We start from the raw sequence: 19,790 nt of genomic DNA on the forward strand, positions 1-19,790 counted from the left end.
TTGGAACATAGACATGAACATTTCCTTACATATTGTCCATTAATATGCTTTCAGAGTTAAGTAGTATTAAAAAAAAACACGGCCCAGGGCGCCTGGGTGGCTCAGTTGGTTAAGCGACTGCCTTCAGCTCAGGTCATGATCCTGGAGTCCCGGGATCGAGTCCCGCATCGGGCTCCCTGCTCGGCGGGGAGTCTGCTTCTCCCTCTCCTGCTCCCCTGTCTTGTGCTCTTTCTCTCTCTCACTCTCTCTCTCAAATAAATAAATAAAACCTTTAAAAACAAAAAACAAAAAACAAAACACGGCCCATTCAACCTAAAGTATTTACAGAAGAGTTTGCCAGGTCAACTCCTTTTCATAGTGGCAGTGAAAGTCCTGGCTGGGCTGTCAACCCCAACAGTCCTGGAGACATGGGGCAGTCCTGTGCTGAGAGCCAAAGTTAGGGTGCCTTCAGAAGTTGATCTTTGCAAGAGGGAGAAGGTGGCTAGGGGGAAAAAAAGTATCCTTTTAACCTATGTAATGTGTATATTTTTTTCAGAACTAGAGTTTTCTCTAGTGTCCTGCAATAGATGCCAAAAAAAGTCATATTGATTTGAATGTGAATTTCGAGACCCCAAAGATACAAAATGAAGAATCACTTTATTTGATACATAGAACTACTGGAAGCAAAAGGAGTATGTAGATCATGGCTGAAAAGGAATGCTAGAACCACATGATTGTACGATAGAAGAATCTAGCAAGGAGTTCGTCTGAATTATGGCCTTATTTCTTTCTTGTGTACTGAGCGATTTTAGAATTTAGGACTTACTATACCTTTGTGTATAAACAAGTATATGATACTATGGTCAGTTCAATTCAACAAACAGTATTGAGTCTTTAACCCTGTATTTGGAAAGATTGAACGTGGCACCATCCTCCTCCTCGTCCTCTTCCTCCACACCCTCAGAGCCCCATTTGCTGTGTAAGAACTCTTCCAAGAGGTCTCCATGGGTTATATCTTCCATTTCTTCCTCACGGTAACCCAGTGACCATTAGCTTCGTTTTGTGTGTGAAAACAATGAGGCATGGAGAAATTCAGTGACTTTGCGTAAGTTCATATAAAGAAGTGTGACATGTTCAGAAAGCTAGTCCCAGTCAAGTATGAGAGGGATTTGTCCCCTTCTCGGTGCCTTGTCATAGATGTGAGCTAAGAATTGTGATTCTGTCTAATTGTGGCAGCACTCACAAAGTGAAAAAAAGTAGCTTCCTCCACGGTGAAGGGTTCTCTTGACTGTGTTGAATCTTTTATTAATCATGTTTTATGGTTCTGTGTGAAAGTCCACTAATTGGAATTGTGTGTCTTATAAAATTCTTATAAATATATACCAATAGATGCCAAACTGTCTCTGAAAAGCTCCTAAGGACGGTGCTCTTATTACTATGCTAATGCTTGTTTTTTCTGGGCCTCAGATTCTGAAGATGATCTATCCCGGCTGTCAAAATACCTGCTTTTTATTGAAAAATAAGTGGTTCGACAATTGAGATTAGACTTAAATTGTATTTTATAAACCGAAAATGCAAAAGTAGCTCACTACTTTTATTTCAGTGGACAACATTATAATACTTATGAGAAGTGGAGTTGATGACATAATAGGAAGAATTTGTATTTATTAAAAGAATAACCTGGAAGGGCCTCTTCAGGCCATTTAATGTGATCAGCCTGAAATAGGAGCTCCTTAATGAAGCATATTATATGGGGAGATAATGTGTTATGTAGGCATAACTTACAGCCCGAAGCCTGGAAGTTTTCAAAGTATTGTTGAATAAGGCACACACTGATGGTTATTAGGTGTGTGTGTTTTAAAAAAAAAAAATGTAGTCAGTGAAATTACAGTGACTTTGAGTTTTTCTGATTTATGAAGTGGAAGATTCTTTAGAAAAAAAAAAATTCTGCTACAAATGATATCAATGGCCAGTTATCTTAACACAGCTTTTTCTTATTAGCGGTAACGTTGTTGTGGTTCATTGCGAAAAGTCTTTGAGTGAACAGAGAGCTGCATAGTACCTTGTGTTTCATACCCAGTTGACCTTCCCTTAAATTTTGACGTCATTGCCACTGTTTGCACTGAAATCTCCTGGGATGCTGACCTCCAACGGTGCTATTGCTCTGGGTCTGCTCAATTTGTTAGAGAGTCTTCCTGTTGACACGAGCACTTGCTAATGATGATCATTTAGTTGTATGGGTTTAAATAGGGTCTCTAATACCATTTGGTAAATTTGTGGGTCTTTAAAACAGTTGTTTTCCTGGATTTTGATTGGATACTTGAGACACCTTGCAAGGAAAAGGGACGATCCCTTCAGAGAACAGGTGTATCTGTCCAGGTGGACCGATTTCTAAATAAGTTTAAATGTCCTTAGTGTCATTTATGATGGACTGATGCTTACTGTATTTAGGATCTTGATATTGGGAGGCCAATTTTTAGTCAGAAATCGCCTATGAATACTTGATTAGACAACCAATAACATGCCATGTATTTATAGGGGGAGACTCTATAATAGGAAAGATTTCCCCAATTGGCAACGAAGAATTGTTAAGTCATCAGATTTTCTGCACTGCCAGTGAAACACTTAAGAAAATACAAAGAAATAATTAAAGGCAGGAAGTCCCTTCAGGAGGCAAATATTCGGGAAGCCAACCAGATAAAGCTAAAAATATTTCAGGTAGGAAGGAGGATCCAGCTTTCCTTTTGACATTATATTGGTGTTTTAAATATTAGTTTCCCCCTGAGTTAAAATACCATTAGATTTCTATGTATATAAAAAATGAAAGGTCATTGTTAAATTCAACTAATAAAGAAAAAGTAATAAAAAGTATGTATATAATATATACATAAGGTATATGAATATTACATAAACATTATTCATGCTATTTGTATCTTAGAGTCCATTTAATTCTCAAGCTTAGCTCCTACATAACTTTTATTATGTAATTAGTATTATTAGCGTGGTGTTCATTATTCAGCAGCTTTCTCCATGTTCATACAGAGAATATTTCTGCATGTATACACACATATATGCTGTAGATGTATTTATATTGTACACAAAATGTGTATCATTTACAGTCTTGCACTTTACTTACCTTAATAATATGTCATAGAATCCCTTCTCTTTATTTTCTGTTGGTTTATTTTGTTCTCTGTTTAATCTCTTCAGACAACTCGAGTTTTGTTTTCATTACTTCTTTAATAATTTAGGGATTTCTGGCCTAAATTTTTCAAAGTTTACCTGTGAATCCTGGATTTGTTATGAAGTGTTCTTGTCCTCATTACATTCTAGATAGGGTGTGATTTCTATTTCCTCTTTGACCCATGAATTATTTACAAGAGTTTCTGTGTTTTCCAAGTTGTTAAGTTATAAAAATCTTTTTAGTATTTATTTGCAAGTGCTATTGGTTATAATTAGAAAATATGATGAGTAAAAATAGCTTTAGTTTCAAAAAATCTGATAAAATTTTCTTTATGGCCACATACAAGATCTTTATGAGAGGTCTGATTGATTTAAAAATCTATGTATCTATCTATATATGTTTACACACACATATACCTCTATATTTTGTCATTTATTTTTAAGTATATACCCAGAGATTCTAATTTAATATGTCTGAGGATTGTCTGTGCATTGGAGTTTTTAAAGCTTTCCAGGTGATTCTAATATACAACCAAGGCTAAGAATCACTGCCCTAATAAAATAATGATTCTAGCCCAGTGGTTCTCAGAATATGGACCAGTTGCACCAAGGTCACCTGGGAACTTCTTAGGAATACAAATTCTTGTGCCTTACTCTAGATCTACTGAATTGGGAACTTGGTGACCCAGCAATATGTATTTTAAAAAGCCTGCAAGATAATTCTCATGCTCACTAAAGATTGAGAACCACTGATCTATACCAGTGGCTCCACAGTGGGGTTGGTTTTGTCCCCAAGAAGACATTTGGTAACATCTGGGAACAGTTTTGGTTATCAGAACTGGGGGGGTGTGGTGGTGGAGGAGACAGCTACTGCTTGGTTGGTCGGGGCCAGGGATTGGGGCACTGGGCAGTCACCCACAGAATAATTATCTGCCCCCCAAATATCAGTAGTGCTGCTGTATAGAAATTGATCTGAACCATGATTTCCAAACATGACTTTCTCATGACCACCAGTTGGAGAGCTTTTAAAAATCCTGACTCCAGATGCAGTTTAATTGGTCATTGGTTAGGGCATGTCATCACGTTTTAAAAAGCTATCCACGTAATTACATCTGCAGCATGATTGAAAACCACCACTATGGCATTGCTCATCGGTACATGTAAAACTCTTATAATGGATGGATCAAACTGATTCTGAAACTGCCATTCAATTTTAATATAAAAAGAGAGAAGTAGTCATTATTACCTTCAGATGTGTTGTAGCAGGGAGTATAAAACTCTAGATCTAGAAATCTAACTACCGTGTTAGAGGTACATGTTAAAAACCACTGTGAGGATGTCATTGGTAAAATCCAGAATGTAGAAACTCTAAGACAGATGATAGAGATTTTTATCAAGAAATAATGCCAACAAGGAAAAAAGAAGGGAGAACTGTTCTTAAAAGAAATTTAAGATACTTAGCCAATTTGTGCATCTTGTTTGGATCTTGGTTTGAAAGAGCAACAGAAAAACAAAACATTTCTGAGAAGATGGAAACTTTGAACATAAAATATGATATTTCATAAAAGTGAATTTTATGCATGTGTATGTATTTTTTTTTTTTTTTTGGAGTTGATGTGGAGGGGTAACTAGAGGTTATAGGTAAAACAAGATTGGCCCTGTATTGATCGTTGTTGACACTGTGTGCTGGGTATATGGAGATTTATTATAATAATCTCTATACTTTTGTGTATTTGAAAAATTCCATAATAAGAACAATGAGAAGGAATATCTAAGTATATGCGAGGAAAAGCAGATGAGAGAGAGTGGTGTTAGAAAAACTGTCAAGACAGTAGGTGTTTACACAGTGTAAAAAATAAAAACAAAACCAACAACAGTCCATTGGATTTGGGACATGAATGTCATTTGATGGCCTTAGCAAATCTGTTTCATTGGAGAAGTGGGTCTGAAAGCAAGATTGGAATGCACAGAGAAGTGAGAGGGTGATCATGAGGCAGATTAAGGGGATGAGCAGGAGAGGAGAATATGGTCAAGTGTGTTATGTTTGAGATAGAATAGGGTTATGTGTGTTTGAATGATGAAAGAGATCCAGTAGAGACAGAGACCATGAGTCTCAGGGAGGAAACAGGTAGTATGTGTAAGCATTGGTTTCCTTAAAACCATCTCAACGGGTTGGCACAGAGCTTAATTTGGGTAATGTATATAAATTACTTAGCGTTACTTCTACCGTATTAAATTATCGTAATGAGAGCTTTGGAATTTGCGTATGTGTGATGCTCATTCTAAGTTACTTCTCTTCTTGTGTGTGTGACTTTTTTGTTGATGTTTATATTTTTGGTGATCCTTATACTTTTCTTTTATCCTTTTGCAGATTGTTATAATAAAGCACTAAACTTAGTTATGTTCTTGTGTTTCTTTACAATGTGTTATATATCTAGCACAGAATTTAGAACCACAAATAATTATATGTGTGTATTGAAATAATAAGATATTAAACTATATGTAAACTCATAGCTGAGTACTTTTATGGACATAAGTTAAATAAGTAAAGTAAATTAATTTACTGGGAGGGATGGAGGGAGGGAGAGTGGCACAGGGGAGAGGCAAAGGGAATGAATGGGAGTGGAGGGAGAAAATGATGAGAGAATATGATTGTTTATTCAGGGCAAATTTACATTGATCACTGTTGCTGTTATTTCTGTTATTTTTATTTCCAGCTATACTAGCTCATGCCAAAAAGTATAACTTGAAAGGCTTTCCATTTGCTTTTCTCTTGTAATTGACTTGAGAAAACAGAGTCGAAGAATGACACATGTTAAAATTGGGCTTTTTTTTTTTCTTTTTTTAACCAGAACTGTTCACTATGAAGGTGGCGCTGTATCTGTTCATGCACGTTCCCTATGGAGACTAGAGACACTAAGAGTTGCGTAAGTAGAATTTGTAAATACAGCTGAGTGCTTCACGTGTAGTAAATACTTCCAGTGCTGTGGACTTGAGCTTTTATGTGAAAGCTCACACTAAGAACTACAGCAAACAAGCAAATGAAACACTGAGAAAGCGGTGGAGTGTTTCTTCTTGCCCTTCTGCCTACCTTTATTTCGCTTTCTTTAGCCTAAATTCACTGCACGGTATCCAGTAATTCTATATGATCTGCTCCTGTCTTTAGCCTGATTTGTTTTGGTAACATCCTCTCATCCCCGTCTATGCATCTCCTATCAGAAGGTGCTCCTAGGACAGAGTGACGGAAGGTTTGGAAAGAGGACAAATGGTTTGCAAGCCTGTTACACATTTCAGGCCTGACATTGTCTGGGTTTAACAGTCTAAAGGCCCATGTAAAACAGGAAACTTGAACATGAACGAGAGTGCAAGGGTCGTTATTGACAGCCATTATCCTTATTTACAAACACCTTGTTGATAACTGAGTAAGAAATCTGGATTGCAATACAAAGTCACTGTGTATATACAAACAAATATATATATTTCATATTCTTTTTTTTTTCCTTTTTGGTGGCTTCAAAAAGTTGTTCAGAGGTTGACTTTTAGTTCCTATAGATAATGCAATGATGATAAAGTTGTCCTTTTGAGTTATTTTAAGTAGAATTAAAATATTAGATTTTTTTTTGTTGGTTGGAAAGCTCGTGCCTTTGCCTACAAAGCAATAAGTTTTCAGTGTATTTGTTCCCAATTACATTACACTTTTAGGAAATTATTGATTTAAGGTTATAGTTTCCATGAATGGCTGTAGGGAACTATCTTGTATAGAATAGTTAGCTTTGTAAGGCCTACTCTTTTGAGATTAATGCTTATCTAAGGATGATTAAAATAGTTTAGGGGTCTTCAGTTGTTTTGACTTAGGTATACCATACATTAGTTTTGAAAAAATTTGAAAGGTGCATCCTTGAACATTGTAAGGTTTGAGATATACATTTTTCATTATAGTTTTTTTTTTCATTATCAGTTTAAATAGATGCATAGAATATAACTTATGGTGTATTAGAGGTAGTGATATTTTAAAATGAAATGAGCATACCACTCTTTTAAAAGTATCTCATTGACTCTAAATACTGCTATGATTTAATACCCATCTTTGTTTATTTAAAAATACTTGAACATAGTTTTCCTTAACAGTAGAAATTATTTTTTAATTTTATTTTATTATGTTGGTTTATATACTCTCTTTCTCATTGTCATGATATTTGTTACTCTGCCATGACAGAGTTCTTTATCCCAAATGATTTTTTTTTTATGATTGAAAGACTTTTTTTGCTCACTCTAGCATATACCTATGCAACAAAAATATGTATGTAAAATATTTTTATATTTCTAGTGATAGTAAGTCTAACTTTAAAAAGTTCTTCTATATTAAGTCCATTAATTATTAATTAGCTGATAATAAATTCTTCCATATAAATACATAGTTGATGAAATCACCTAAATATTAAAACTTTTGGTAAACATTGAAATTTAAAAGTAAAATTTTACTAGAAATGCATCATTGAAGTTGGAAAAAGAAGTGGCGGCCTCATAAAGCAAAGGAAGGAGATCTCAAAGCTTTCATGTGCTTCATAAATGATTCAGAGAATTGAGGGAAAGAAAGGGATTTTAAAGACCTACATGTATTTCCTTTACCTTGTGTTTTATAAAAATGACAGCTTAATTAGAGAAGTGAAGTAGTCAATAAAAGTGAAGTTTAGACAGCTGTTGCTGCCATTAGAAAACAGACTCCAGATGTGTTTTCAAATTTATAGATATCCCTTCCCTTCATGATTGTGTCTTAGAGAAATGGGTTTGTTTGTTTGTTTGTTTTGAGCAAAGGAGGGCCTAAACCTGTCTCATTTTGTAGATTAAAAAACCGGAAGGATGCAAACTCCTGAAAACCAGGCAGGGCTTCCTTTTTATTGTCAACGTTGTTTTTGATGAACTGTAATAACATAAATCCAGATTGTCCTGCGCATCCTTCCATTATGTGGTCTTGATTCTTCTTCTCTACTGTTGCCTAATGTTTGAAGTTTGACATGGGAAGTGTGGGGTCTGTTTTAACTTGAATGGGGGTGACAGAGAATATAGAAAGAGCCTGATCTCCAGGTCAGCCAGAGGTGAAAGTGGGCATGTCTGCTGATTGCCTCAGAATCCAAATGACAACAAGAAAAAAGGAACTGACAACAACAGCAGAGCAGGTAGTTTTTCAACCATTTAAAAAATGAAAGAGAGATGTTTCTGTTAGGCTCTGTGACCTTGATTTACACCATTTCGTCTTCCTGTCTATGGCAGAAAAGCAGGAGGTTCACTTGTAATGAATGTAATTATGTTAAGTGTTTTTTCAGGTTCAAGTTCTATTGAATTTTTGAACTACTTTGATTTCATTGTAAATGTACACATTAGATTGCATTGAGTTAATATGCCTTCTTTTATGCATTGGTCATGTAAATACTCATTTTTTCTTTGTACTTAGAAAATGATAGTCAAAGGTTCTGCTTATGTTTATAACAGAATTTTATACCCGAAGGTCAATATTTATACTATAATATTTGGGATATTCTTTTTTATTTCCTTCAACAAGGTCTCAAACTATATATTTGATATAATTTATGCAGCCTAGTAATTATATATTTTATATTGCATACTCCTGCAAATAAAATTAATGTTGTCAAAAATTTTTCAGTATCATGAACATTTTAGTAAGGTAAGTTTTAACCTTGGGAGTTAAACATAATAGAAAACACATTCCTGTATTATACCCCATTGTAAAGCAGTAAGAACATTTTAAGTACAATATATGTTGGTTTCTGTAGTAGGAATGCTCGTTGCAATTAAAAATATGCATTATGTATACTTCAGATTCCACTTTGTTATATGTTACAAAGAACCCACAAAATCAAAGGTGGATGTATCATGAAGAATGACCAAATATTTCCTGTTCCTTTGAGGTCATTTCAAGTGAATATAGGTAATACATAAGGAACAGTTTTCTGCTATGTCACCATAGGAAATTGCTTTGTATTACTATGTTACTATTACTGTTTTCAGTTTTTACTAAATATTTGCTGCCCTCTGATTCTCCTGGGCTTGTCCTCTTTTCTTCTGGGCCATGGGCATTAGAGGCCAGCTAATTTGAATGGCTGTATGCTAAAGAAAATGTGCTTAGACCTTACAGTGTTTTGCTGATAATTGGCCAAATTCATTTCCATTTCTAACATAATCCTGCTGGTGACTTGAAAGGAGTACTTGTAAATATGAGCCCTATTAAGTAGATTTGTACACAGTATCCAGAATACCCTCTAGAAAATCTAGTACAAAGTATCACGTGGTCCAAATTTGGAACTATTTTGAAAACGAAGTTGTTTTTTATGATGATTAAGATGAGTCATTACTTAGAAAAAAACATTTAGATGGTTCTTCAAATAATGAAAGTGAATATGTGTTTCTCATAGCATCTGCAAAGAATACACTCAATTAATAAGGGGAATAAACAAAGCTTGTTTATTTACTAGACTAGAAATGATTTAATATTATCTTCTTGGTAAACAAACTTTAATTTCATTTTTAACAATACTGTATTATTAGTAGGGTTTATCGGTACATGGTTATTACTTTACTGGGGAGACTTGTCCAAATTAATTGCCTTTATAAACAAATCCATGTAATAATGATCTTATCACAGTATTATTCTGTTAGTTTTCCCTGCTAATATTCAAAGTGAAAAATCCAAGTTAGGAAATCAGCATAAAATGACTTACAATTAACTAAGATTGGTAAATTTGAAAAAAGTATTCTCAATTTATAGAATACAAAAGACCCTATATTTTTTGATGACCTTTTTGATCACCTTATGTTAAAACAAGCTTATTAGGGGTGCCTGGGTGGCTCAGTCGTTAAGCATCTGCCTTCGGCTCAGGTCATGATCCCAGGGTCCTGGGAACGAATCCCGCATCGGGCTCCCTGCTCAGCGGGAAGCCTGCTTCTCCTTCTCCCACTCCCTCTGCTTGTGTTCCCTCTCTTGCTGTGTCTCTCTCTGTCAAATAAATAAATAAAATCTTAAAAAAATAAACCAACAAGATTATTAATTAAATCACGATAAAATTCTCCATATTTTCATTTTTTGTCTGTTTGAGTCATTAGTGATAAAACCTTCCACTGTAATTGTTTTTATAAGTAATTATCTTTTTCTTTTGTCTCATTTTCTCTTTTCCATTGCCCTGTGAAGCTTCATGACATATGTTCTTTTTAGAGTATGTTTTTTTCTCTTTATAAAATACCTGACTATATCCCCTTTATGCTTTTTGCCTTAAATTCTGATTTGTTTAATATCAACTTTACCATCACTATTTCCTTTAGAATTTATATGCATGGTATATCTTTGTCATTCATTTATTTTTATTTCTTGAAAAAATTATTTGATTTTCAGCATATTTCTTATCAGTGATAAGAGGCCATCCTTGTTTTGCACATAACCATTTTAAAGGTGTGCATATCAGAGCCTTGTTTTCCTTCCATACCGTAGTGAGCACAAGGTTCAGATACATGCGACCTTCAGTTAACAGCACTGCGCAAAACAAGGATGGTCTGTCTCTTGATTTTTCTTCTCTACCGTATCTGAAAGTCATTTTAAAAAGCAGATTTTAATGATCATAACTTTGCTTTTTATCTTTTTTCTGCAACTTTAGTTTGTATGTTGTTTATTGCATTTTATTTTTTTCCTTTTTTCCCCCTCTTGACCTTTTTAGAATTCTCATTTTCTTGGTTTGTTTTTTTTGTTGATCAGTTTTTAATGATATAGTTACACATTATTAAAATTCAATGCATAGGAATAGGTTTCAAGTAAATATATACTTTAATTTATATATATGAGTTCTAGTTAATCATAATTAGGCATTGACCGAATTACCACTATTTTCCAAGGCTGCAGATCCAACAAAAGTTTTTAACTAGTAAATTCTGAAGTATTCTTTAAACTTATAATTCCATATCTGTGACTAGTGATTAGATGTTAACTTGGACCACAGTCCTTAGTCATTTTTGCATGGGGTAGTAAATAGTGGGGATGGCATTATATTTAAAGTCAAAGTCTTTGAGTTAAATTTTGCTTCTATTTACTATTAGCTGTGTAACATTGACTATTACTTAATCTTATTCTGGATCACCATTTTGTTGTTTGTGGAGTGAAATTCATACCACCAACATTACAAGGTTTTTGAGAACATTAAATAAGACAATATATGCTAAGCAAAGTTCATTGTCCCAACACATACATTTTAATTGCTTTTTTCTCCTGTGATTGTGGATGCTATTGGATCAAGTCTTGACTGTGTTTGTTAGGTGGAGTGGAAGCCACATAAGATGGGGCCAGCCTTTCCGACTCCGCCATGTCACAACAGGAAAATACTTGAGTCTCATGGAAGACAAAAGCCTTCTACTCATGGACAAAGAAAAAGCTGATGTAAAATCAACTGCATTTACCTTCCGATCTTCCAAGGTAAGACAGAAAATGTAATTTTGAATTACCTGTAATTATGTCCCCACCACATTTCTTTTGATGTTAGAAATGCAAAGAGAAAGGATGTATCATTTCTCTTTGCGTTTTTTTACATGTATTTCTAAATTTCCAGTTTCTCTTCCATCCATTCCTTTCCAGTAAAACTCATTTCCTAAACCACTAAAACCTGCCCAGGTGTCTCAACTGGTTTATAGCTCTTTGGTTGTTTACATATAACGCATTCATCTAGCTTGTTTCTGTTTTACTTAGGCTTTGACAAGGGCACTTAGCACAAACCTCATGCTGTTGTCCTGTAACAGTATGTTGGTAAAGCATGTCAGAACCTCAAAGGCACATTTACACATCTGCTCTTACATGCACACCTTTTCTCTTAGGTCTTTTGAATCATTGGTAGGGGGAAAAATCCTCTAAGAAAACTCTTTAGATCTCTGATAAAAATTCCGCTGAACCAGATGATGAGTAGAACAGGAAAAAACACATGTGCATCAAAGTCAAGTTGGAATGCTGGGGCTGAAGCACAGCTGGTCCCCTCAGTACCTCATGCATGGTCGCCACCATAATAGCCGCACAATGCAATGGATTCCCGCTCAGGCTTCAGCAAAATAACAAATGTCCTGAACAGTGAGGTATCTCTGGAATAGTTGAAAATCACATGTTGAGTTGACAGATGCCAGGCATCTATTGTATTCATTTTTATCGTAATTATATACTTGTGTCCTTAATCTAATGAGGAATGTGAAATTTGAGCATAATGGTAGGAATGAGGCTGGATTACTGATTAGCTTTTGTTGCAGAGATGGAAAACCCAATGTCCCTGTTATAGCTAAAGGGAAGTTTGGGTGAGTCCAGAAGTAAATGTGAGAAGACAGTAGTAGCCTGAGTACACATCCCTAGTGCCGTTCTGTTAGTTCTCTTGCTTTGCAGTGTACAGAGCGGTGGAAGATGCTCCAGACTCTGGAGTTGCCCAGAGATCTCCGGGAGACACAGCAGTGTAGATCCCTATTCTGTATGGTGAGAACAGAGAGGTGAAGCTGGTAAACCCCAATGTACAATCTCAGACAGGATTCACATATGTATATTTGTTGTGTGGACCCATAGACGGCTCTGAATGCTGTATTTCATAGACCTCTGGTGGGCAGTTGCTCTTTATCTCTGTAGATGGAAAGCACAGTTGGTCTTGCTGTGAATGAGCTTAGTGTTGATGGGCTTCTTCCTCAAGCCTAACTAAGCAGAAGGGTGGGAGTTTGCTAGTTTATCCATTGATAACACCTCAGTCCAAAAAGGGAAAAAAATTCAGCTCCGCAAAGAGGAATTAGTTATCTGATGGTAGAAGGCCTTTTTAAGTAGAAAAGATGGTACCTATTAAAACAACACACAGTTTTAAGGCAGAAAATTAGAAAAACTAAAGGAAATGCATGGCATCCTAGCAAAATATAATTTAGCAAAACAAAATCCCAGAGAAGTACAAGAACCTGAACAGGCATATCACAATGAAAGATGATGGGAAAGTTTTTCAAGCCATAGCATTTATAGGTGAAAAATCTAGCAAAAACTGGAGGCAAGAGGGAAAAAGTCCAAGGGGCAGTAAGTGCTCTGATTGCCTCCCATGAAACAGAAGGCAAGTAACATTTTTTAAAACTGAAAAATCAGGTGATAGAAGTATAAGATATTTAACAGTAAAAAGGCAAGCACTAAAGTTTAATGGAATTTACTAAAATAAGGGGGTGGAAGAGAGGGGATTTGATGGAAAAAGGAGGAAAATACTACTATTGCCATCGTCCATAATCCAGTCCAGTAGAAAGAGGACAAGGCAAAAAGAATCATAGACACACACAGCCACAGAAACCCACAGTCAACAGAGACAGGAGGCCACATAGCAAAAGACTAGAAAACGGATAAATGTAACAACAGAAAACCTAAAATGTGACAGAGTGGAGACCCAATGCATTTGCCTTATCAACACATAAAAATGGGCTAAAATCACAATTTAAAATAATTTCATATTGGATCATGAAGTATAAATTATGCTGACATTAAGAGACACCGCCAAAACAATTTTTATTTGGAAAGTTTGTAAATTAAAATATGGCTAATGCAATACCAGGAAAATACAAATAAGAACAAAGAAGGGTGTCTGATTTAATATCAGATGAGGAGAAATTCAGGCAAAAGAAATTATTGAGTGAGACAAAGGATACTTCATAGTATCAAGGAGTGCAACTCACTGAGGATGTAATAGTTATCAAATCTATGTACCAAATAAAATGACATTGAATTAATATTCATTAAACAAAACCGATAGGAGATACAAGAGGAAGTAAACAGAAAAACTAGTGGTAGGAGACATGAAGTCAGTTTCTCAGTTCGTGATAGAGAGACAAATAACATACAGAAGATGTAAATAACATGTAATAAGGAATTGCAGAACTCGATCCCAGGACCCTGGGATTATGACCTGAGCCAAAGGCAGCCACTTAACCAACTGAGCCACCCAGGCACCCCTAGAACCATTTTGATATTCATTAGGAAATTAGATTTTTTTTTTTTTAAAGATTTTATTTATTTGACAGAGAGGGAACACAAGCAGAGGGAGTGGGAGAGGGAGAAGCAGGCTTCCCACTGAGCAGGGAGCCCGATGTGGGGCTCAATCCCAGGACCCTGGGATCATGACCTGAGCCGAAGGCAGACGCTTAATGACTGAGCCACCCAGGCACCCTGGAAATTAGATTTTCTAAGCATTCATAAGTGGAATATTTGAATGTTAGGATTGGGAGTAGTTTTTAAGTATATTTTCTGTGGGAAATCTGATGGGCTATGTGATTTTCTTCCAAAAATGTATTCATTTAGTAAATCTTTATTGAGAATCTAGTATTTGCAGGCACTGTTCTGCTCCTGGGGATATGGGCTATTGAGGTGAAGAACCAGACTATGATTCCTGCCCTTGAAAAACTAAGTAATAGTCAGGTAGGAAAGAAGGCAGTCGAGAAGCAATTTCAGTGAAGTGTCGGCATTTCTTTCATAGTTGAAGTGTAGCATGCTGTGGTTGTCCATGAAGCAAAAGAGAAAATGTCTATCCAAAAAATCATCTAATAGTAAAAATAGAAGTCTTTTCAGTAACTCTAGACTGTGACAAAAAGAGTTGTTTCTTTTTGAACATTTTTATGGTTCTCAAATCTCAAGATTATTCTTCTAGGATGGACAATTAGATTATTTAAAAATTTATGGATGTTAGTGAATACCAAGATGATAGTGAGGATCTAAACCTTTCCTAAGTTAAATGCAGGAGGTATGGGAATTAAATCTTACGTAGTCTTTTGAGGAAAGTTTCCACTTAATGGCAAAGTGCCTATTATGTCAGAGTGCTATTAAAAGCAATCTGATCTTGGGGGGGTGCCTGGTTGGTACAGTTGGTTAAGTGCCCGACTCTTGGTTTTGGCTCAGGTCATGATCTCAGGGTCTTGGGATCAGGCCCCACATCGGGCTCCACATTCAGGGTGGAGTCTACTTGGGACTCTCTCTCCCTCTGCACCCTCCCCCTGCCATGCACATGCGTGCATTCTCTCTCAAATAAATAAATCTTAAAAAAAAAAAAGTAGTCTTATATTGAGATTGGAAAATTTCTGTTGATCTACTTTCAACTTCATTGACTCCTTAGCCTCTAATTCCAAGCTGATGTTAAGCTGATCCAATTAATTTTGTATTTCAATTATTGTTTCCATTTTGTGAATACATTTCATTTTATATAGTTTCTATTTCTCAACTGAGATTCCCATCAGTTTATTCATTATGCATATGTTTTCCTTTATGTCCTTAAATGTATTTTATATTTATAATAGTTGCTAATTTTAAGGGCTATCTCTGCATCATTTCTATTACCTGTTACTAGTTTTTCTTTGGTATGGGTCACATTTGGTTCTGTTTTCTTAATTTAGTATAGATCACCTTTTGTTGTTTTTTTATATCTACTTATTTTGACAGTATACCCTGGATATTAGAAATGGTAGGTTATAGAGACTCTTAATTTTGTTAAGGGTTTTTGTTTTTTTGTTTTTGTTTTGTTTCATTTTTTTCTCAAGAATGATTTTAGTTTCAGCAAGCAGTTAACCCTGTTGGACTGAATCTCTAGTTTTGTTCTCTCTTTTGCAGAGGGCAGTGGCTTGTATTTCTGCTCACTCATTTCAGCTTTCATCTGCTGTCATTCTGTGGGGCATAGTTTAGCGGTCAGCAAGGATTTGGGTGAATTTTATAAGCAGACTTTGCAGATACTTTTTTGGTCCAGGATTTAGCTCATCTAATTTTCCGGTTGCTTGTGAGTCCTAAAGTATTCTCTGATATCTCAAGCCAGTAAAGCAGCAGATTTCTTCTGCCTGATCTGCAGGCAGATTGGGCAGGGTACACGCCCCACGGCAAAAGGCAGCTTTTAAAAAAATCACCTGGGTACTCTTTTCCTCCAGAGAGAAAAATATTCTCCACTTTCTCCCTGCTTTTGGTCCCTCTCAAGGATCTTCAGACAGATTCTGGAAAGTATTTTTTTTTTCTAAATTTCATAATTATTATCTATAGGAGGATTAGTCCAACTTAACTGCTCTGTCATTTCCTAAAGCAGAGTAAATAAAACAAAAACAGAAACAAAAGAATAGAAAAAAGAATAAAAAAGTGATGCCAAAACCAAAAGCTGCTAATTTTGATATAGTGTAGCTAATACAGAGTATTAGTAAAATTATTACTTGCCTAATCTGGACACTGTATTTCTAGTAATATAGGCTAATTTTATGTTAGAGGCTTTTAGGAGTTGTCACATTCTTTTTTTTTTTTTTTTTTTATTTGAGACAGAGAGAATGAGAGAGAGAGAGCACATGAGAGGGGGGCGGGTCAGAGGCAGAAGCAGGCTCCCTGCCGAGCAGGGAGCCCGATGCGGGACTCGATCCAGGGACTCGATCCAGGGACTCGATCCAGGGACTCGATCCAGGGACTCCAGGATCATGACCCGAGCCGAAGGCAGTCGCTTAACCAACTGAGCCACCCAGGCGCCCCAGGAGTTGTCACATTCTTGACTCATGTTATGCTTATGCGTATAGTTGTTCAAAGCATCTAGATTATTCTCACCTGAATTTCTCCTTCTCTTAAACCTAACTTACAGAAAATGACAGGAAATAAAAAGAGGAATGAACATGAATGGCCTTTGTTCTTTTACACAGCAAATAATCACACTTTACTCTTTTCTAATGTTACTTTAGCAGTTCTTCCCTCACCTGAGGATCAGAGATAGTTACTACAACAGTCTTCATGAAATGTCATGATTAAAACTTCTAACCCAGAGAGTGATGTGAACTACTTAATAAAAACCGGACAAAGCATAACTTTACAATTAGTAATTGTGACTTCTCAAAACACAATCCACAGTCTATAAATAGACCAACTAATTCCCTTGGATAAAAGAAAAACAAAAAGTTAGAATGTTAGAGGCTCATTGTTTTATTCTGAGGAGATAATTACATTGTTATATTTTCCCCTAGAATTTAATATTCCCATTGATAGGTTTGGTGTAAGTGGATTAGTAGTTTATCTTCTTTGATAGAATGAAATTGGAATGGCTTAATTATCTGTTTTATTGCAGATTCTTAGAATAGTGTTTTAATTTATTTGCATAATGGTTAAATCAACTTATAATTGTATTCATTTTCTTATATGACCTTGACTTATTGTATTAAGAATTTCAATTCATTTTAATTTTCAAATGTTGGAGGGTTCGTAATCATTTGAGTTACTAGTACAATGTGCAAATGACATGAACAAAATCTATCAAAATGTTGTTTTCCTTGAATCATTCCTTTTTGTATAACAGCTGTAAAGTTTACTGCAACCTAATCTCAAAACATTTGTGTAACTATTAGTAATTTCCAACTAATTGTGTAACTATTACTCTAAACTAATCTTCAAAAACATTTGTGTAACTGTTACAAAAGCCAAACAAGGAAAGGCACAGATGAAATTTAAAGTAAATTTAACTACACAGGGAGGTACAGCAACCAAAAGAACATGAGTTTGTTTGTTTGTTTTTTGCTGTTATTTTAAGGACTGTATAGAACTTGAAGACATCATGTGTGCCTGAAGACCAGAATTAAGTGTGGAAGGGAAAACTGAAAGAGCGTGTTGAAGGAGGAAGCATTTAAATAAGTAGGGACTTGTATATTTAGTGTCAGAGGATTGCTTGTTTCTTCATAGCACAGGGAGTTTACCGTAGTAGCTCCGAATAGTTCTGTAGAGTCCACATTGGAAGTTGTAGTTGTGGAAACTGAATGATAGCTTTGATCAGTTCAGAAGAAATCATCACTATTATTAACATCCTTAGTAACATCTCCATCAACATTATCAACACCATTTTCACAGTCAGAATCATTAACATTTATGTAAGTGTTTATTTTATCCCAGGCACTGGGCTGAACACTTTAAGTGCATTATCTCATTTTTTCTGATACTATGGGCGAGATACTTCTGTTAACTTTATTTACAGATGAGAAACCCAAGGCTTAAAAGGTTTAGTTAAATTGTCTTAAGGTCACAGAGGTAATCCGTGGCAGAGATTGAACTCAAAACTGGATTTTCTGTTCCCCTAAACCTATGTTCTTAACCACCAATAATGAAAAAAAAAATCTGGAAAGAATATGAAGCCTAAGCTACTAATTTTAAGATCTCTGGTTTGGAGTTTGCCATTATGCAATATAAAATTTTATGTTAGGGCCAAAATAATTTTCTACCAGTATGAATAATTCAAGGTCTGTTTATTTATCTTTATAATTTCCCACTTTGATTTTCAGTATCAGTTGAACTGCTGGAATAGAGTATTTGACATTATTATTTTAAAGGGTGTCAGACGGCTGAATTTTTCAAGGAACATATTTTTAGTATTTTTAGGACTTTTGCTTATCCTTTTTTTTTTTTCCTTAGGAAAAATTGGATGTAGGGGTGAGAAAAGAAGTCGATGGCATGGGGACATCTGAAATAAAATACGGAGACTCAGTATGCTATATACAACATATAAATACAGGCCTGTGGCTTACTTACCAGTCTGTGGATGTGAAATCAGTGAGAATGGGATCCATACAACGTAAGGTAAGATTATGTAAAAACGCAACTTATAGCCACCATTTTGTATGACAAAAATACACAAACGCAAAACAACAAGACTTTGAGCTACCTGCTAAACATGCAAAAAGGTCAAATCCCACCATAATAATCTCTTTGGTTTTTGTGAGGTGAACAGTGCTGGATGTTACATCATGGCTTTAAATATGAAGCCAAGAAATATACTCTTTTCTGGATTCTAGCAGTCTGCCTACTTCACTTTGTTCTCCGTGCTCCTGCCAGGGTTATGTCTCTAAAATGCAGGAGAGCTCATGCACTCTACCTAATTAATTACTTTAAATTTAAAGGCTTGTACTTGATTAAGTTATTAGAAGATTTTTGTGCATGTTTGGGAACTTAGGTATGTGAATGTACTTTTCCAACGCTAAATGTCATCAATTCTAAAACAAATCAAGTATTTTCACTAATAATTTGGTATCAAAATCAAGATATTCTATAAGTATAAAAAATAAATACACTGGATTTTGAAGGCAAAGAACAACAAAAAGAGAATGTTAAATATTACTTCATTAATAGCTTTGTTCTGTTTATTGGTTGAAATAGTATCTTGGATATATTAGGGTAAATCAAATATATAATTAAAATTTTACCTTTTTAAAAAAAAATTTTTTTGATGTGTGCTCTAGAAAATTTAAATTTACATATTTTAGAAACACTTTCTGCCACCCCTTCTCATCCACCCCATGCTTCCTTCCAATTACTACCACCCCAAAGGATAAATACTATCATTGCTTGTGATACTGGGGATGAGATTTGTGCAGAACTTTTTATTTCATTTTATGGATGGTGATTTTATTGGATTTGTCATACTGCATCCTATATTGTTATACATCAATCTTTACTAGAAAGGTAAGCATTCAAAGTATGATTGCACAAATCATAAGGAACAGAAAGAGGGAACAAAGCAAAATTCTTAACTCAGATATGACTTTCTGTGAGCTCTTATCTCGCACCGTATTTTTGTTATAGCTTTTATTAAGAGTTGAAT

The 19,790-nt window shown here is 35.3% G+C and overlaps 1 protein-coding gene across 1 annotated transcript in view; it reads left to right on the top strand.

The window, feature by feature from the left end:
- RYR2 (ryanodine receptor 2) overlaps positions 1-19,790 on the top strand; it is a 652,366-nt gene that overhangs the window by 287,630 nt on the left and 344,946 nt on the right. The window contains exons 11-13 of the mRNA XM_081824340.1: positions 6,015-6,089; positions 11,479-11,635; positions 18,605-18,769. Coding sequence (XP_081680466.1) covers positions 6,015-6,089; positions 11,479-11,635; positions 18,605-18,769 — 397 coding nt within the window. The remainder of the gene's footprint in view (positions 1-6,014; positions 6,090-11,478; positions 11,636-18,604; positions 18,770-19,790) is intronic.

Source organism: Leptonychotes weddellii, chromosome 6 (assembly GCF_054177405.1).
Source record: "Leptonychotes weddellii isolate Sample4059 chromosome 6, ASM5417740v2, whole genome shotgun sequence".
NCBI classification, from domain to species: Eukaryota; Metazoa; Chordata; class Mammalia; order Carnivora; family Phocidae; genus Leptonychotes; species Leptonychotes weddellii.